The sequence below is a fragment of the Acomys minous genome (genome assembly GCF_964271855.1).
Source record: "Acomys minous genome assembly, chromosome: 6".
NCBI lineage: Eukaryota > Metazoa > Chordata > Mammalia > Rodentia > Muridae > Acomys > Acomys minous.
In genome coordinates, this window is record NC_140487.1 from 70,891,344 (window position 1) to 70,910,527 (window position 19,184).

Sequence of the window (19,184 nt, forward strand, 5' to 3'; positions counted from 1 at the left end):
TAATGATGACAAGATACTCTTTATGTCAGTGTTTGAAACCTTTAAGCCAGGTTCATCCTCTAATACCTAATTTATTAAAAAAATTAATTTCTCAAATACGAAGTGAATATATTTCACTGGAATGTAATGAAGCTGATGAGCACTCAAAAATTTTCCTCCTTTTTTGTATAATTGACTCTGGTATAGAGAACACTAGTTCATGGGACTTAATTATGACATACTGGGTAAAACTAAGTTAGGGAATAGACATCAAAGTAAGTCCTGAGGTATAAATGAAACTAAAATTAAATGAAATGATCTCTAACAATGAGTGTCTTTGTGTCTATATTGTAATAGTAATCCTAATGTTTGGTATGTATATGTCAGACACTGAAATATAAGTATTTATTGAGATTGCTCAGCCAGTATCCCTTTATAATAATAAACATAAGCTTTGGGTTGTAGGAATGCTCTGAAAAAACATACATAGTTGAATGGACAACGAAAAAACGAAGGGGGTTGCTGTAGAGAAACAAGACATGTATTTTATAACTTTATTGAGAAAGTTGGCAATTTTGTAGTCTATTAAGGTTTTCCGGCATGCCATGAAGGGCATGCTGTGTTGGACCCGTGCTGAAAACGTGGTTTATGGAGCACACTGCCCGAACCATCTTTACCTCGTTTGTCAAAGGAAGAGTCAACATTCTGAAGGTCGTCCTTTTCTCCCAGTGTGATTATTTTTCATTTCACTAAAATCAGTTAATTTGGAGGAGAGTGCAAGCCTTTGAGAATGGGTTGCTTGCAGCCTCATCAGGCAATCAGACAGGAGATCAACACAGCTGTGGGGCCCACACCAGCTGGGGAGGTTCTCAGTGAAGGCCTTGTCAGGCACAGGAAAAGAAATCATGGCTGTCACATGGGCTGATACCAGCAAGATTTATTAATTTATTCCTCCAGGAGATCTCTAAAATCAGTGCCAGACACTCAAAGATGATAAATCAGTTGAATGTTAATGTGGATAGGAGTTTGGCTGTTCCTAAATTTCTTCCTTCGATGCAAAATATGATTTTCTTTGAAAACAGAGCACATCAAATCTACTCTTATTCCTATGAAACAACATATATGCCAGAGTGCCTATTATAATTTTGTGTATAATATATTTATTTGCATACAGAAATATGTATTTCTATTATACATTTTATTTTATTTATAGAATATATATATATATAGGTAGCATACAGTATATTATGGGAAGATATATTCAATACACAGAGTTCATGCTACAGCGCGCACCCTTTTAAGATAAGCCTATTGGAGAGGCATGGCATTGTATGTACATGCTGAGAACACATGTCTCACAAGTTTATCCAGCTGTGGGTGCCTTCCTAGTCTATTTGCAACACAGGTGTTATGGTTGTTGGCAAAGCTATTATCACATTGAGGAGGGGAGCAACTATGGATGAACGAAATACAAGAAAATAAAAGTTGACCACATTGCTAAATAACTGCTGCTATCATTTCGAAATCCATTCTCCCCTCATGCCATCATCTCCTCAGGATCAATAAGCAGTGACGAGGTAAACAACAGAAGGATGGGATTCTAGATTCCGTAAATCAAGCCAGACAGTTTATCTTATCCTTCGAAGCTCACTATACTGGCGACCTTGCCCCAGCACTTGCTGTCTGTCACTAAGGTAATGACGAATTGGTCAAGAGGCAACCATTTCTTTTCTCATGAAATGAGCTGGCTCTTTTTATATTCTTAATCTTCTCTTTTATATATAATACCACTCAGGGATATATACATTATTGCTTTGAGGAGAGGAAAAAAAAATAAAGTCTTGACAGAGACTGATATTTCCAGTGGAAGCAAAGGAGATGAGTCATATTGTTTCTTTAAAGGAGTCTTCATTAGTTTGAAAAATGATGTTTCCACTAGAAACTGACCAGACTAGATGAGGATTATGTTCATGAACAATGTTCTAGGCTCTACAAGGGGCTGTCATGGCCAGACATTAAGATGCCATAGTGGGGCTGGTCGTGATGATACATATCTTTAATCCCGGCACTCAGGAGGTAAAGGCAAGTAGGTCTCTGTGAGGCCAGCCTGGTGTAAATGAGGCCAGGACAGCCAGGGTTTGTCACAAAGAGAAAACTTGTCTTGAAAAAAAAAAAACAGCAACAAAACAAAGCAAAAAAGAAAGAAAAGAAAAAGATGCTTTGGCAGTGATCTAGGTGTGTGAAACCATGATTTCCATATGTAGGTGTGGTCTGTGCTCTCATCTGTGAATTTCAAATCCCACAGCTAGTGAGGAAGAGTTTCTGATAGCATGAGTGAGCTTTGCTTTATTCTAACAAGCAAGCATTTTGCATTAATCTCTTTTTTTTTTTATGATAAAGGATTAAGAAGAGAAGCTCCAGAAATCCCATAGTATAAACCAGTCTTTCTCAGTCCTGGTACCATTGCCATTTTGAGCCAAATCATTTTTCTTTGGTAGAGGAAGAGGGAGCCTGTCTTGTGCCTTGTACCCTGTAGAGCAGCATTCAGAGCCCGTTCTCATTAGATACAAAAGCCTAGTCCCAGTTATGACAATTAAAATGGCTCTACATATCACAAAGTGTCTGTAGGGTAAAAAAAAAAGCCTCTGCTTGAGAGTCATAAAAAACAAAGCCACCAACAGTGGAGACAGGGACAGTCTCGTTCCAATCATGTTTATGTCCTTCCCTGTTTTTCTGATCCTGGTAGAGAAAGTTTCCATGCTCTGTTGGATGGTCATCATTTTTTTTTCTTGAAAGTGACAGTTTCTCTTTTAATAAAGTTGTGGCTGTTGTGGCAAATTATTGGGCATAGAAGGAATCAAGGGAAAGATCCAATAGAGACACAGAGCAAGACAAAAATTGGCTCATGGTGGATTAGGCTTAAAGCAAACAGAGATAGTCACTGAATCCTGGCCTCCAAAGTGGTGGTCCCAACGGAAGCCATGTCTGCATCACAATAGTATGTAACACAGGTTGGTGATTTTTCTTGCAGGAAAACAAGAATCCCATTGGAATGAAGAAACAACATAAAAATAAATGTGGTCTTAAAATTCAAAATTTACATTTTAGTAACTCTGAACTAAGGGAACTAGATCAACTAATTATAGACTAAATTAATCTGTTTGAACCAATGTTATGTTTTACACATTGGAGATTCTGACGTTCAAAAACAACTGGAATTACACTCATAAAGATAAATAAATACATTGTTAGGACTTTGCTTCTTATTAGCTTACAGTATTGTTTGTTGCTGTTTTCATATCCCTTGTCTCCCACTTGCTGAGATGCGACTGACATGCAAAGTCAGACAAAATACATGTTAAGTCTTGAGACGTCATACTGATGGACTTGCCACATAATACTCATGGGACAGGCTGAGAAGGAATCAAAGCTCATTGGTGAAAATCTAAACATTGAAAAGGAATTTATAACTTTAATTTCTATCCACTAGACCCAAACTTAAAAAATTGAGTTGAAATACCATAACATACAATGGAAGAAATTCTATAAAGACAAAAATAAGTAGTTAAGTGTGGATTGATATAATTCTATATTTATTTGGAGTATCAAGTATGGATTTGCTACACAGACATGACCTGTCTAATGTTACTTTTCAATAATAATTTCTGTGATAGCTACTTGTGGGTAGACAGTGAAAAATGGGATGGCAAGAGCCACATGTGTTCTCCCATCAGTTTGTGTGGGCATATTTTGCCTCTGTTTGGTTAGCCACTATATTTAAGCCACAAAGATTAATATTACTCTCCTGATTATAGAATTTTGAAGCAATATAATCTTACAGAGATTTGAACACAATTTGAACAACATGGCATGGGTAGTATTAGTAAATGTTTCCACATGGCCCTTTTCCCCGCCCCTGTGTCTTAGTATGATTATAGAAAACCGCATTTGAGTATAATTTGAATGTCATCTGTTAACACACATTGAATATAAGGTCTTTTCCTCTTAGGCCTGACACAGTAGACTAATCGCGATTCCAAGTGAGCGAAGCAACATCCTATTCCTGCTGACAAAGTCAGGAGTTCATGTTGTGTACACTTTAACATTTTGCACGTGGGTCAGGCAGGTTCGAGTTCAAACAGACTGCCCTTCTGACCTTCTGTCTCCTCATCTCAAAGTTCGTCTGGCCTCTGCGAACTTTCTCCAACCAGATTGACCATTTTCTAATGTGATTAAAATTTCATTTTAAACGACTTTGGTTTCCCGAGCATGTTTGTGCCTTAGGCAGACTGTTTTCTTAAAATAGGTTAGTGGAGGAGAAAAAGAGGATGGGTGCAAACATTCCCCCAAAAAGGAACCCAAGTGAACAAAATCCTTACAGGTTTGTACACCATCAAGAATGCAGCCACACAGTGGGGAGTGGCAGAGGGCCCATTCTCAGGGATGACTCTGGCCAGACGTAAGAGAAGTCCTGCAGATACTGTCCATATACAATATAAAACCAGAAGCTACAAAAATAGTAGAAAAAATAGTGTGACCTAGTAGGGGCTTTGTCATTTGCTTTCTTGATTTTCATGATGAGAAAGGGGAAGAGAGAAGAAATAAGCAGTGATTACATTGAAATCCCTCAAGTTGGAGCACAGAGTAGCCGGGAATACGCTCCATGCTCTGTTCATCATCTCTGCATCCTATTGGATTTTCTTTCTTCATGTCTCTCATTGTATAGTGTCTGCTTTGTTATGTTTAGGTCTCTGTATTAGTATGTAATGTGGCATTTCTTTCTCATCAGGACACATGGGAACAACAGAAGGAAACAACAGATAAGGTTACTTTTCTTGTGCAGAGACAGAAATGGTAGATTCAGAAGCCCTTCTTCAAGAGAGCAGGAGACAGGGTAGATTGTTCCTTAGATCCATAGTTTCATCGTGTCGTTTTCATTGTCTCGGTGCTCTTCAACTGACAGAGTGTACTAGGTGACGTTTACTTATTTTTAAAACTGGAGCACGGGCACAGTGAGAGTGTCACTCTAGAGCTTCTTAATTGCACGTTTGTAGTAAGATTGTAAAGTGCAACGGCAGATCACTATAAACACTGACAGCTTTCTCCTTCCTGTTCTTCTCCCCAGTCCCCACTCGACTGCCTTACTTCTTTTGAAAAGGTCTTTTACCTTGTAGCGCCTATGTTCTTGTAATGACACATAAGGAGGTGTTTAAAAGTCTTTTTGAAGGTGGCATTACAAAGCGCGTAGCAGGCAGGGTTGATGGTGCTATTGATGTAACAAAGCCAGTAGCCAATTGTCCACACGGTATTGGGGATGCAGGGTGCACAGAAGGTATTGATGAGCACCATGACATTGTACGGTGCCCAGGTGATGATGAAAGCCAACAGGATAGCCAAGATTGTCCTGGTCACCTTCTTTTCCCGGGATGGAGGAGGCTTCTTTTTGGCAGGCTGCTTGGTCATCTTCACAATCTTGCGAGCTACAATGTTCTGCTTTTCATCCCCGTCCTGACCTGACGACCCAACTAGTTCTACAGTGGTGCTTGTTGGGGTGCACGCGTCCCCCTTTTGGGTCTTGGTGACAATTTTGATGCACGTTTGCTTAGAGTTATCATCTTTGGAATGGCCCAGGGAAGTGGAAACTGTGTTTTCATCCTGGGTGATTTCATCATCTCTCATATTGGAGGCGACAGCACTGACAGAGGTGGAGTCATTGGAGCTTTCCTTCTCTTCCCCCTGAACACAGTTTTCAGTCACGCCGTCCCGAGGAGCCTTGCCATTCTGGATTTTGTTTTGCTCCAAGCCACCATCACCACCGGACATGTTGTTGTTGTTTGGCTTTACAATTCTTCCTTGCACTAGACTCGGAGACACTGGGTCTTGGTTGGCCACGGGCTCCTTCTTTTCCTTCTTTATCCTACTCTTGCTTGCCCGGGATATATGCCAATACAGCACAGTCATGATGATGACAGGCAGATAGAAGGCTGCAATGGCAGTGCCAAAGGTGACGGCAGCATTGGAAAAGAACTGAATGTAACATTCCCCATCCTCCACAGTTCTCACCCCGACGATGAACTGCCAGAAGAGAATGGCTGGAGCCCAGAGGATGAAGGAAAGGACCCAGGCAGCCGCAATCATCATGCCTGCCATTTTTGTGGTCCTCTTAACCGGGTAGGTCAGAGGTTTTGTTACACAGAAGTACCTATCAAAGCTGATGATGAGCAGATTCATAACGGAGGCATTGCTGACAACATAGTCCAAGGCTAGCCAAAGGTCACATACTACAGGTCCCAAAGGCCAGTAGCCAATCACAGTGTAGAGGGTATACAAGTTCATGGAGAAAACGCCTATGATGAGGTCAGCACAGGCCAGGCTGAACAAGAAGTAATTGTTGACAGTCTGAAGGTGGCGGTTGACTTTAATAGAAACCATGACCAAGATGTTCCCAATGATGGTCACCAGACTGAGGGATCCAGCCACAAGGACAATAAAAACCACTTCAAATGTCTTGTAAGGACTGGTAATAGCCAAGCCATTGTTAGAGGAGTTCGTTGAGTTATTCATCTTGTGTTCAGCAATCAAACAGCCAAATAAACATTGAAACCTGCAGGGAAATAGAATGGAGTTAACAAATTCAATATAAACATTGTTTCCAAGCACATCAGATTGCTTCCTTTTGAAAAACTTCCCATTCATTCTTCTGTATCTTGAATATACACCATACCCTGTTTGACCTACCCAAGAGGCGAAGAGTGTGGATGGGAGAATGAGGTTTTTTTAAATGCTTGACAATGAATATATGATCCAATCATATAATGCGTGTCTTCTTATACAGACATGGGTATGTATCTGTCTATCTGCCCATTTGTTTACATCACCAAATCTTTATGAGTTGAACTAACTAAACCAAATATACGGGAAAAACTTTTCAAAACAACCAGAAACTTCTGGATTTGAAATTTAAAAAAATTAATAAACCAGTAAGAGTCAAAATATTAGAACAGACCATAAAACTGAATTGTGACTTTTATAGTCAGCAACACCATTCTTCATGGCAGGTTGAGCCTGCTCCTTATTAATAGTGATGATGTTAATGATGAAAAGGACATTATACTAGCCAATGCATCCAACCAAAGTAAATTTGTTTTTCTCAATTTTGTTTTACAATTGTAATCCATCTTCATTTAGCACCAGAATTTTTAAAATTCCACACCTTATAAAAGAATCATCACTTACTATTGACACAACTGTACCAATTTTCCAGGTGTTTTCTTTGTTTTAAGTCACTATTAAAGCTATTGCTTTACTATTCTTTGACAAACCTTTCACTTTGCTGAAGAGGGAGCTATGGTCCAGAAAGTTGCAGAAAGTGATATGGAATCATTTTCAAGTTCATGATAGGCATGCTACAATTCTTTTCTTGCCTTTTCTTCTTTACAAGTCGTATGAATTGCTTTTCAATAAAAAATAAGTTCAGCCTTCTTAGATACATGCTTTCTTGGTGAGTTATAAAGGGCTATAAAAAGTCTCTGCAGTAGATTATATCATCTCTCTTGAAGAAAGAGGAAAGCTGAGATAATAAAAGAATTTAAGGGATTTCTTTATTACTAGGACAGTGAGCAAATAACATAACTAAAATCAGCACCCTACCTCAAGCCTTGTTTAGATCATTTCCCTCTGCCTCACTTCTGCTTTGAAGGCTTGCCCTTTATGAGAGACTACTGAGGAGCATCATAGTGATGTCTTATCTGCAGAGGCTGCTAGTTAAAACAGATTGTATAGTGAACCCAGGCCCCTTCTCCATGTTGAACACTGAAAACCCCATGGGATATGAACTGCAGTCACTACTGCCACTTGGGAATTTTCAGAGATACCTTACTAGCCTGTGACAATACCGGTGTGAAAATGGAAAACAGGCCATTTAGAAGCAAGTACACGTATTTTGAAGCAGGGCCATCCTTTCTTCCAATAAAATGCACACATTGTGCGGGGCTGTTCCTCTTTTGTAAGAGAGGGCAGTTGGTTTTCCTCAGCCTCTTACTACATTTTTTATCCAAATTTCCCATGTCAATGAAGAGTAAGGTTACGTCACACGTGAAGAAAATGCTCAAAATAGAAATGGCCCCCAAAGCACTCGTATTCGTATGGTAAATGGGTAATGTGGTATTCTACAACTTAGTTTATAGCAAGGTCCTGGGTATATTTTGGATGCATGAGAAGAAAGCTTTCCTTCACCCAGTTTCTTTGTATACATAGCAAAGAGGAGTCTGCATGGTTCTGTGTCTTCTTCAAAAAAAATTTGGTACTTGTATCATTTTTAAAAATCAGCTCTGTAATTGTGAGTTTGCTATTAAAATTAAATGAAACATATTTCCTCTTTTTCTCAAGTTCTTTTCTCTTTTAGAGGTGTAGCAAGGATTAAAGTGGTATTATGTCCCTGAGTGCTAGTCTATAAAGGCTAAGCATGAAACATGTGCCATTAATATTTAAATCTGCCAGGCAGTTGTAAATTGATCACCTCTCTTAACCTTTCATAGTAGTTAACAGAAAAGAATGTGTCAATGTGTGCTTGAGCTATGGATGAGTGAGAAGGTTTGGGATAGACTAGAATGGTAAAAGTAATAAGTTCTCATTATCAGTTATTGCAAATTGTCAACAAAAATGATATCAAGAAAATCATCTAAAGGACAATTAGCATGTTTGAATAAGCACTCTCCAGAGCAAGTCCTTGGGTAGCTGATGTTTTTTATGGCACATATTGATCAAAGGATCAAAGAGTAAAATTCAAATCAGTAGCACTTTGTTCAGACTCTATTACAAATTAATAATCATCATGTATCTAAAAAGTATTCTCATTCCCTGAAACCGTGTGCAAACACCAATGACATGCAAGTGTAAGCCTGGTATCCAGATGCCAAGTTGGGTCTGTACAAGAGTGTGAACATCATGCATAGACAACTAGTGTGCCACTGAGGGGAGATGTTGATATTAAAGCTTGGAATTAGTAAGTGGAGCTTGACACATAAAAAATGTGGCATGTATAGTTAAAAACATTTTTCCAAAATCAATTATTACAAGACTATATCACTCAAAATGTGTGTGTGTGTGTGTGTGTGTGTGTGTGAGAGAGAGAGAGAGAGAGAGAGAGAGAGAGAGAGAGAGAGAGAGGAAACAGAGGAGACAGAGGTACCTAAGTGCTAGAGTGTCTGCTTAGCATATGAAAGACCTAGACTTCCATCACAAAGGAACACATACAGGCACACAAATGTACATGTGCACACATATGCATACACAGACATGTGTACACACACACACACACAGGCACACATACACAGGCACGTGCACACACACATATAAATGCACACACACAAATAAACACAAATATGTGCACATACACACATACACACACAGGCACACAAATGCACAGGCATACACAGATATATGTGTACACACACACACACACACACACACACACACACACACGCATGCACACACAGAGCCAGTGTTTCACCAAATGAATTAAAAATGTCCTCTCACAATAGCATTCTCTCAGTGACACGACAATTCTAAACATTGATACCAATAGAAAGCATTACATTATGACATGTACTAGACAGGAGTGGATAATTAGCTAATACAGATGGGACTTGTGCCTGGGTGAAGCAGAACACCATAGGTATGTGTAGACGCACTTTCAAAACTGTGCCCAGGGTGGGATGAGCTACATGAACTGATCAGTGTGTGAACAATCTAAGTATTGCACATTTTTACATGCTATTTCATGTAATTCTTATGACCCTAAGGCATGTTATGCTTGATTTTCTATTTGTAAAGTTGACAATGGTTGAAGACTTGTAGAGGTAGCACCCAGTGTACATTCAGATCTACCTGACACCTGTTATCTCATTATTTCTATAGTGTCTCACCTTGGCATGGAGACTGGGCACTAGGAAGTGTTTTCAAAGAAAGTCAGGAAACCTTAATCTGTGCCCTGCTTATGCAGGAAGAATAAGTTTTCTGAGGCCCTGATAGATTATTCATTCCCAAGTATTTATCCCTAAACACAGGTACATACAAGCAACACTAAATCAATTCAGGAGAGAGAAAAATGGGTTGGGGGCGGTGGGGAAAGAGAGAAACAATAATAGTTACAGAAGAGGTCATGGATATGAGAGCAGGGTAGGAGACGACAATTTAGACTATAAGAGGGATAAATACCACAGCTTGTTCTGAGATGCTGAAAAGTTTGTCCTAACAATACCGCAGTATACACAGGACTTCCAACACCAAATGCTTTTGTAGAAAACATGAAAAATATAAGCTGGATTTGATAAGCCAGTACAGAAAGGACCAGGATGTCCTGGAGGCCAGGTTCCACCCACAAAATGATTAAGCAGGTTATAATCGTAGTTTCCTGCTTAAAAACAAGATGCAGTATTCTTATTATTGCTGAAAATTCAAATGAATCATATTCATTTTCTTTGCTTTGTAAGATTTATCAACAAATATGCTGTACGCTAATCTGATAAATGATAATAAAAATATAATTTTTACTTCCTGACTTGGACTGTAGTAGATAATCCATAATCTGCTTTAGGTCTTTGCAATACTCATGTAATCCCATTAATTAGTGATGAGCATTGATACTGATATTAAGTATACTTTCTCTCGCCGACACTGTTAGAGACCAAATTAAACAAACAAACAAATAAACAAACAAGTGAGCTGAGGAGACAATTATTCCACAAAGTATTAGGGAGCAAAGCCCCTGCTCTCTGACAAACATTCTGTTTTACCCAGTTTGATATTGCTACAATCAAGGGTGACACAGTTTGTTTGTATCTTCTATGTTGTTAGCTTTTACTACTTAAGAGTCCCGTCATGAAGAGTCTGTCCTTTAGAACTGGCTGTTAATATTCCACCTTTCTGGGAGCTGGGACAGGATTGCACAGACGTGGAATGCATTTCCATTTATTTCCCCTTCCATCTGATTTTTCCACTGAGCCAAGACATTGTGAGTCAGTGTGGGTACCCTTCTCCCTCACTAACTCCGGCATCCCGTTCAGCGAGCGCAGCTGTGGGAATGGCCTCGGGCAGGAGTGAAGGGCCTGCTTCTTTCTGTTCAAAAGATCCTCTGGAGCACTGGATTGAGCAGGTCCCTCACATGGCATCACAGGCTGCGAGGAGTGGAAATAAAGAACAAACACGAACCCAAAGGAAATAGGGCATGTTTTCTTCCACAAGGGATTTCTAATCTAGGAGGAACACGGGCCGCTGATAAGGCTCACCAGCTACCTACAATGCCGGATGGATGTGGGGCCAAGGGCCAAGTCTAAGAATCTTGGAGGAAGACTGGGCAGAATGGAGCAAAATAAATATAGCAGGCTCCCTGGGACATCTTCCTTAAATAGTGACTGCTCATCTCCTCTCCCTTTGCTCCCCATCTTCTCACTACCTCTCACTATGATTCCCGACTCCTTCTCCTAGCAGCTCCCCAGAGTTTGTAGCATGGCTTTTTTCTCAGGGAAGTACAATTTAGTAATGTTAAGCCACTGCTCTAGGACTTTGAACTTGAGGAAGTGAAGGTTCAGAAACACAAAAGAAGAAATCACACGCTCATTTACCCACACTGACTTGGCATGTTATTTAAAACAAAATGTGTCAAAAAATATTCTTGAAGATATGAATGAGTCTCATTTAAGAAACTGTAGCACAAACGGCAGACTTTGCTAGATATGCGTTATGTAAAATTTTGAAATAAAAGAAAAGGCCATGCCGAAAACATACTGCGTTTTCAAGCTTGCACCTTTGAGATGTACTTTGCAAGCAAGTGACAGGAGAGTGAGTGAAAGTAGCTGAAACAGCATTCTGATACCCACGTCATTACACACAGAATTCATGAATTCTTTCGATGTGAAAAACCTCAGAACTGTGCACCAGCTTACTGCAGGGTAAACACGCTGGCTGCCTTGGCTGCCTGTCAAATGCAATTCTATTCTTAGTGATTCTGGGATAAGCTTCCAGGCCATGTCAGGCATGCTATCTTTTCCCTTCCTCAAAACACACAGTGTAAACACCACGTACCCTAGGATGTTATCATGACTACCAGGCAAAGAGTGGTAGCTGTGATTTTACTAGGATCCTAGATTTCCTATTTCACGCAGGTCACATTGGAGCTATTATTCCCACAGTGTTCCTCCTGCCAAAGAGGAAAAGGGCTTTGGACACACGTAAGCACAACGAAACCAGAAGATGCTCAGGCTTCTGAGTTTTTAAAAGCACATCTCAGATGAGTAAGCATCTCAGCTTCCATCCTGTTCTTCACTGAATTCAACAGAGCTCTGAGACAGATGAGGGCCATGGGTTTACATTTTTTTCTCTGTTCCAAGAAAAGTGCAATTCCTTTATAGTAAAATGCATGGGCCTAAAGCTACAACATGAAATACGTAACCTGAATCAAACACACAACCAGAGGTAGCCCTGTGTCTAAAGTTGGTTATGTCCCTCAGGAAGAAGAGGAGGAAATTGACAGTGGCCAAAGAGCTCTAGGAAGTTGCCTGTGTTTTCACAGCTGTATCAGTGTCTTTCTCTCAGTCTTAAGAAGCTGGAACTGTGTAGCTGGCTTTCTAAATTTTCTTTTTCGTGGTGTTTCCCTCTCCCTCAAGTTGACAGGCTTCTGGTTTAATAATGCTAAATTAGTTAATTCATTGCTTTGAATTAAAAAATGCAAATCAAATTTACAGAGGAACTGCGGCTTGTTATAAGCCTGATAGAAAATTCTGGAATGAAAGCTGCTGTTCTGGAGGTACTGAGAAATCCAAATAGCTTGCCCCTTTAAGGAGAATTTTCCCGGGTATATCTCCCTTCGACTGGGAGTCAAGATAGAGCATGTGTCAATGTGCAGCTTTGGGTTGTAGGTCAAGGACACACAACTTGGGAGACCAGAGGGAAATTCTATTTATGAGTAGTGTGAAGATTTTTATGTTTCCCTTGGCGCACAGACCCTGCCAACTGGGATGAGGCTAATGGTATCAGAAGTTGTGCACACAATAAATGAGCCACACACAAGTGAAATTTCCTCTGAGTATAATGAAAAGTTCCAGCAGCACAAATTGCAATAACTGGGCAGAAAGTAAGACACTCAATTTACTTAGGAATGTATTTATTATAAGTCTGTCTCAGGGTATAAGGCTTATAAAGAGAGGGAAAGCCTCACTCATCAATGTAGCACATTGCTCTTTCCACAAAAACGCACATTTCTATGGAAAGTGCAAACAAGTGGTTTTTGTTTTATAGACATGGTTTTAATAGACATTATCATTTGAAACACAGCAGTGTACAGTGACTAAGCACCAACATTCTTCTGCCTGAAATCTCTAGAAGAGAGATTACTTCTACCATGTGGAGCCCAGAGGAATGAATTCACCTCCGAAAGATCCAAATTTTGAATCTTCCCACTTTTCAATGACACAGATGACACCTGCCTCATAGCCCTGATGATTCATACCGGAGTCAATAGGGCTACAAAAATAAAATAGTAATGAAGTATACAAAGTAATGGGCAGCAACTATTTTTATTGTTTCCAATCCAAACATGAAATGATTGTTTCCCCAGAGCCTGATTGCAGCCTATTTCAGGAACTTGGCGAAATGACCACAGTGTTATCTCACTAAAACTAGAAGCCCCAGAGCATTGAGAAGATTAAAGTTTGTACTAAATGATCGAATGGCAATTCAGAGAAGGAGGGACCATAAAAAGCTACATTGAGTCAGCAGAGACTTGTGTTTCTAAAGCACTAACTTAGAGTCCCAATAGAAAGCAAGTTGGCCAGAGAGAATGAAGTTTATGCCTGAAACCAGAGCAGTCAACTCTCCCAACTGCTTGCAATAAATTGTTGCTAAAATTTGAGATGTTTATGAAAAGAGTAATTGTACGTGCCCTTAATTCCACCATATAGGAGGCAAAGGCAGGCACATCTCTGTGATTTTAAGACGAGCCTCATCAACATACAGAGTTGTAGGCCATCCGGAGTTATAGAGCGAAGACACTGTCCCTCAAAAACAAAACAAACATATATTTTGCGCAATTCCCATGTAGGAATGGGAGTACAATTTCCACTCACAAACAATGCATGACAAGGAAAGATCTTGCAATATGTGCATGGAAAAAAGGGTGGGAACACATGCTCGAGACTGGTAGAAAGGAAAGCGTTACCTGCACCATTGTATTACCAGAGCAAGTTTAGTGTGAATGGTTTACTGAAATGAGATGGGAGTAGGCATAGCTAGACCTTAAAAATATTAGTGTATGTTTGCAGTTACTAAACCTGTGGCATATCTCAAGATGGTAGGAAACAAACTAGAAGATTTTGCCCCTGTATCTTCACCGAGCACTGTGTATGTGTGTGTGTGTGTGTATGTGTGTGTGTGTGTGTGTATGTGCGTGTGTGTGTTTGTGTGTGTGTGTTTGTGTATATATATATCCATATAATCACACTTCGAGTATTCTCTGAGTAGGAAAGGTTCATGACCCTTATGAGAGGAAAGCAAGGCAGTCTTTCTGTTATTATTAAGGATATAGGACAGGAATCTCTCCCAGGAAGGATCAGTACAACATGACAACGTCCTGCAGAAAGGGAATTTTCAGGGCATACGGCTGGTCTTCTATACGCAACATAATGTTCAAACATGAAGGATGCCATGGGTCTAGGATACCTTTCTTTTGAGGGCAACAACAGCAAAGGTCCTGGTTACTTAGCTATTGGAGGTGCCAGCTAAAGGCTGGCTTCTCACTTTGTAAGGGTGACATGACTCTTCTTCCTGGAACTTCTATTTATAGATGGCTGTGATGTGTTTGTGGATGTGGTAGGCTTTTTTTTTTTTTTTAGGTTCTGCTGTGCTAAAGCTTTATCTCTTTTCTTTGATCTGTTGAAACCCTTTTCCAATCTACTTGGTGTGATAGATATAGAAAACAAAGTGTATCATTCATGGTTTTTCACAGAAACGAAATGCAGAAGGCTCCTTGCAGGTACTTATGAAGTAGTAACTATGGCGAGGTTGATGATAGTTTAGCAGGTGGTTCTAATAAAGAAGTACAGCACAACAGAAAGAAGCAACGTAAAGGAATCAAGCGTGCATTCTGTACTTCTCCCCAAACATAGAGAATCAATTCAAATATTTTGTTTTGTTTTTCATGAGTGAAATATATTTCTTATTCTCTCATTTGCTTCCATTCAACATAGGATTATAAAGTACCATTTTCATGCCAAGTGTCTAGGTTCCTATGTTAGTATCATTAATCTAAACATATGAAAATTAGTAACTAATATCTCCTTTTTTATTTTTTTCATTTTTTAACTTTTTTTTTTTTACTAATATCTTCTTAATCAAGAGGTCTGACGGCCATGACAGTGAACAGCTTTAAAATAATACATGTAGGTCAAAAAGGATTATTTGATGACCATAAAAATATTTTAGCTCAAAACAGTGTTTTCTAGAGAAGTTATTCTTTCTAATGGAATAAGAAAAAATGTGGCCCTTTGCAGATTTAGATCCAATGCAATAAATACTAAAAGGTTTCTTTGGTGACTTCGCCAATGAACAATTGTTCTTCCTGTCCCAGCAGTTATTAACTACAAAATAAGAAAATATTGAAAACTTCATTCTGTGTCAAATTTGAAGCCCAGAGCATGATTTATGAATATGCATGAATTAACTCAGAAATCCCAGTCAGCATATCATTTTAGGTGCCATTTTTGATGAAACAACTTTTTAAAACGCTTCATATAGCACGGTTACTAATTGAAATAGAACAACTTGTATCAAAGTAAATAAGTAATATCGACCCAAATGACAGTGGTTTTGGAGGGGGTAGGGCAGCCTTAGGACTTCTTTTTTCTTATACTTCTGTAGACACTTCCAATTTCTTCATCCAAGTCTTTGTCTTCAATGTCCATTCATTGTCTGCCATATCTTTAGTTTATACAGCATGTATGAAATGCCACTGACTGTTTAAAGCCACTCCACAGACACCATTGCCACATCTCTGCTGCCATGTTGTTCTTCCACCGTCATTGTAAGAAAATGAACTTTGTTTAAGACATAATTCTTACATAGAAATACCCCAAGGACTAGGGGCAGAGCCTCATGGTCCTAGAACCCAGAAACTGTAGGTGGATTGCAGCTGAGTTGCAGTAGTGAGAACAGGGACCTAGCACTGACAGCCATTTTGGACTAAGAATCCACATCAACAGTTGTACTGTGCCAAAGACAACACCCACTTTAAACTCAGTCTGTCTTCTTGTATGAATCGTGGATGCCCAGTCAAACGGGAATAGTTGCACAAAATGCTCTCTGGAGAATTCAATAGTGGATCACCTTTTTTTTATCCTATTGAGAATTGCATAGGTTTATATAATGAAATATGATCTCTCTCTCTCTCTCTTTCTCTCTCTCTCTCTCTCACACACACACTTACATATCTTCCTTCCTTCTTTCCTATCTTCCTATTTTTCTTCTTTTTTTCTAGTCATTTATTTATAAACTACTAGATTATTTTAATGCCACCCATATATACAAGGGATGTATGGAACACACACACACACACACACACACACACACACACACACACACACACACACTCACACACATACACACACACACACACACACACACACACACACACACACACACACAAAGCAGAGCTGGGTAAACCTACCAGTGACCATAGCCCCTAAAAAGACTGATTTTTCCTTTTGAGGGATCTTCAGCTTGGTTTGGGAAGCAAGGGAATTCTTCCTTCATTTTTTGTTGAAATTTGGGGTGTCTTGGTCTTTCACACGGGTAGATATTATCTTAGCTCCTGCTCTTTATGGTAGCTCTGTGTCCACAGTTAAGGACATAACTTGTGAGCAGCTTGCCTCTGGCTTTTTCCTTGTTTGGTTGCTTTCAAAGCCCATTGTAAAGCTGAAAGTTGATCATTTGACCTGCTTTACTGAATATTTTTTCCTTTTATTCTTTTAGATATTATTAGTTAAATAAAAAAATGCACAGTAGGCTGACCTCTTTAAACAAGATCTAAACTAGTAAGGCACAGTGAGTGGCCTCTATCTAAACAGAGAAGTAGCTTGCTAGATGATAGAAATACCCCAAACAGGCACAGTGTGGGGCAGGGACAGTGAGCTCGGCCACAAGGGTTGTCACAATTTCCAGCACGTCCTAAAATTCCCAAAGCATGCATGGAAAGAAAGATTTGAGAGTCATTGAGATAGCTGGCTCTTTGATTCTTTCTATGAACTGCACATAGCTTCTGACAAACCCTGCAGCAGTTACTTCATAAGACTCAATGGATTTATAGAACCCAAGCAATGTTTTCATATGCTGCAGTTAAATGAATTTGAAAATTATGAATTGCTCTCAGTAAAGTACACATATATAAGGCTGAGAAGAAAAGCTACCATCAAAGATGCCTCTGATTATCTAGATTATGGTATGTGGAATTAAAATAGATAAAAAAAAATTTAAGGTGACCAGAAATACTCCTGTTTTGTTTTCGCAAAACAGTAAAAAAAAAAAAAATCTGAAGTAGGTTAAGGGAAATCTTTTTAAATCTTTAATTTAGGGATGGGGTTGTAGATTGGTGTTACACTATTTTCCTAGCTTGTGCAGGAGAGTGGAAACAGTAAAAATTAACAGAATAGGTAAATGTATTAAATAAAATTCTTAAAAATCGGTTTAGGTGCTTTCTAAAACCTAAGGAGAGGTTATGACAAATATGAAGATCTGGAGTAGAATTGTAGAGAGTTGATAACACTGGTTTTTAAGACTGGGTGGACCAGAGCGTACAGGAGCCAAGGAGAATGGAGTTTGCAGGTAGCCATGGACATGGGGAGGAGGGGTCCCTGGAATTAACCTCCCAGTAGAAGAGAAGAGGCCAGGATAAGAAGGGATGGCATTCTCCATTCAGTTGTGTAGAACGTCCTGTCCAGTGGCTAGATCTGTGAAGGGCTTCAAAGTTTACTGCATGTATTGTCCTTGGCTGGTGCCATAGTTTGAGCAGGACCCCCGGGCCCAGGTCTGAATTTCACACAAACTCTGGTGGCCCATATTTGACCATGTCCCCTGGATGGGGAGACCTGGTGGCACTCAGAGAAAGGATAGCAGGCTACCAAGAAGAGACTTGATACTCTATGATCACATACAGGGGGAGGAGGTCCCCCTCAATCACAGACACAGGGGAGGGGAGTAAGGAGAAAATGGGAGGGAGGGAGGAATGGGAGGATACAAGGGATGGGATAACCATTGAGATGTAAAATGAATAAATTAATAACATATTTTTTTAAAAAAAAAAGAATGGATGCCATGGAGCTTAGATGTTAAGGAATAGGGAGTGTGAGAAACTCCTGAGGCTGCTATTAGGATGCGGAACATGAGGTATGCAGAAAATTAAAACCAAGTGACCTTAGGCTCTCTCTCTATGGTAGGCAAAGCTACTGAAAGTCAGATGCAGTAACAGGATGTGCCACTTACAAAACTAGTAACAAAAACTATCTCACTAGCAGGGTCTTACATGGACTTTAACTCTTAGCAATCTATCTTCATTGCTTCTCTGGCCCAATAAGCTCTGACTGGGATGAAAATCTGTAGTAACACTTCTACAACACCAAATTGTAGTCAAGATACCTGGACTCACTCAAAAGTTATAGCTTTCTGATATTCTTTTAGGGTAGGTCTTCTCATTGCTTAAAGTCATTAGCATGTTACAGATTCCAAGAAAAGCTGAAGGCTACAGGGGATTCAAACTTCAGTCCTTGCCCAAACCTTCAGACTCAATGCTTAAAAACTAGCTATAGCTATGTCAGGGTTACAAGTATGAAGACAATTATTTCTCAGTTTTTAACATTGCAACTGTGTGGTAGGTCTGTTTGAGATGTTTCCATAATTTCCTCTCATGTAGATAGTTTATTATTGATTTTCTTAAACTCTGGTAAATTTCATAGTTCGGGTCTATTCATTCCATTTAATAAAAAATTTCATGAAGTCAAGACCTCTCATATTCAGATAATCTCATTTATTACCCATCTCTGGGAAAGTGTGTACTTGGCTAGTAACTGCTTTCTGTTTATTCACATTACCCATAAATGGATGTCTTCTCGTCTGATTACAGCAACGCATGCATTGGATAATCAGTGTACATTTCTATTAGT

The 19,184-nt window shown here is 39.4% G+C and overlaps 1 protein-coding gene across 3 annotated transcripts in view; it reads right to left on the minus strand.

Moving 5' to 3' along the window:
- Positions 1-2,135: 2,135 nt before the first annotated feature.
- CHRM2 (cholinergic receptor muscarinic 2) overlaps positions 2,136-19,184 on the minus strand; it is a 123,944-nt gene continuing 106,895 nt past the window's right edge. For all 3 annotated transcript variants that reach the window (XM_084786826.1, XM_084786825.1, XM_084786827.1), the window contains one exon: positions 2,136-6,583. In XM_084786826.1, the coding sequence (XP_084642952.1) occupies positions 5,143-6,543 (1,401 nt within the window). In that variant the 5' untranslated portion in view covers positions 6,544-6,583 and the 3' untranslated portion in view covers positions 2,136-5,142. The remainder of the gene's footprint in view (positions 6,584-19,184) is intronic.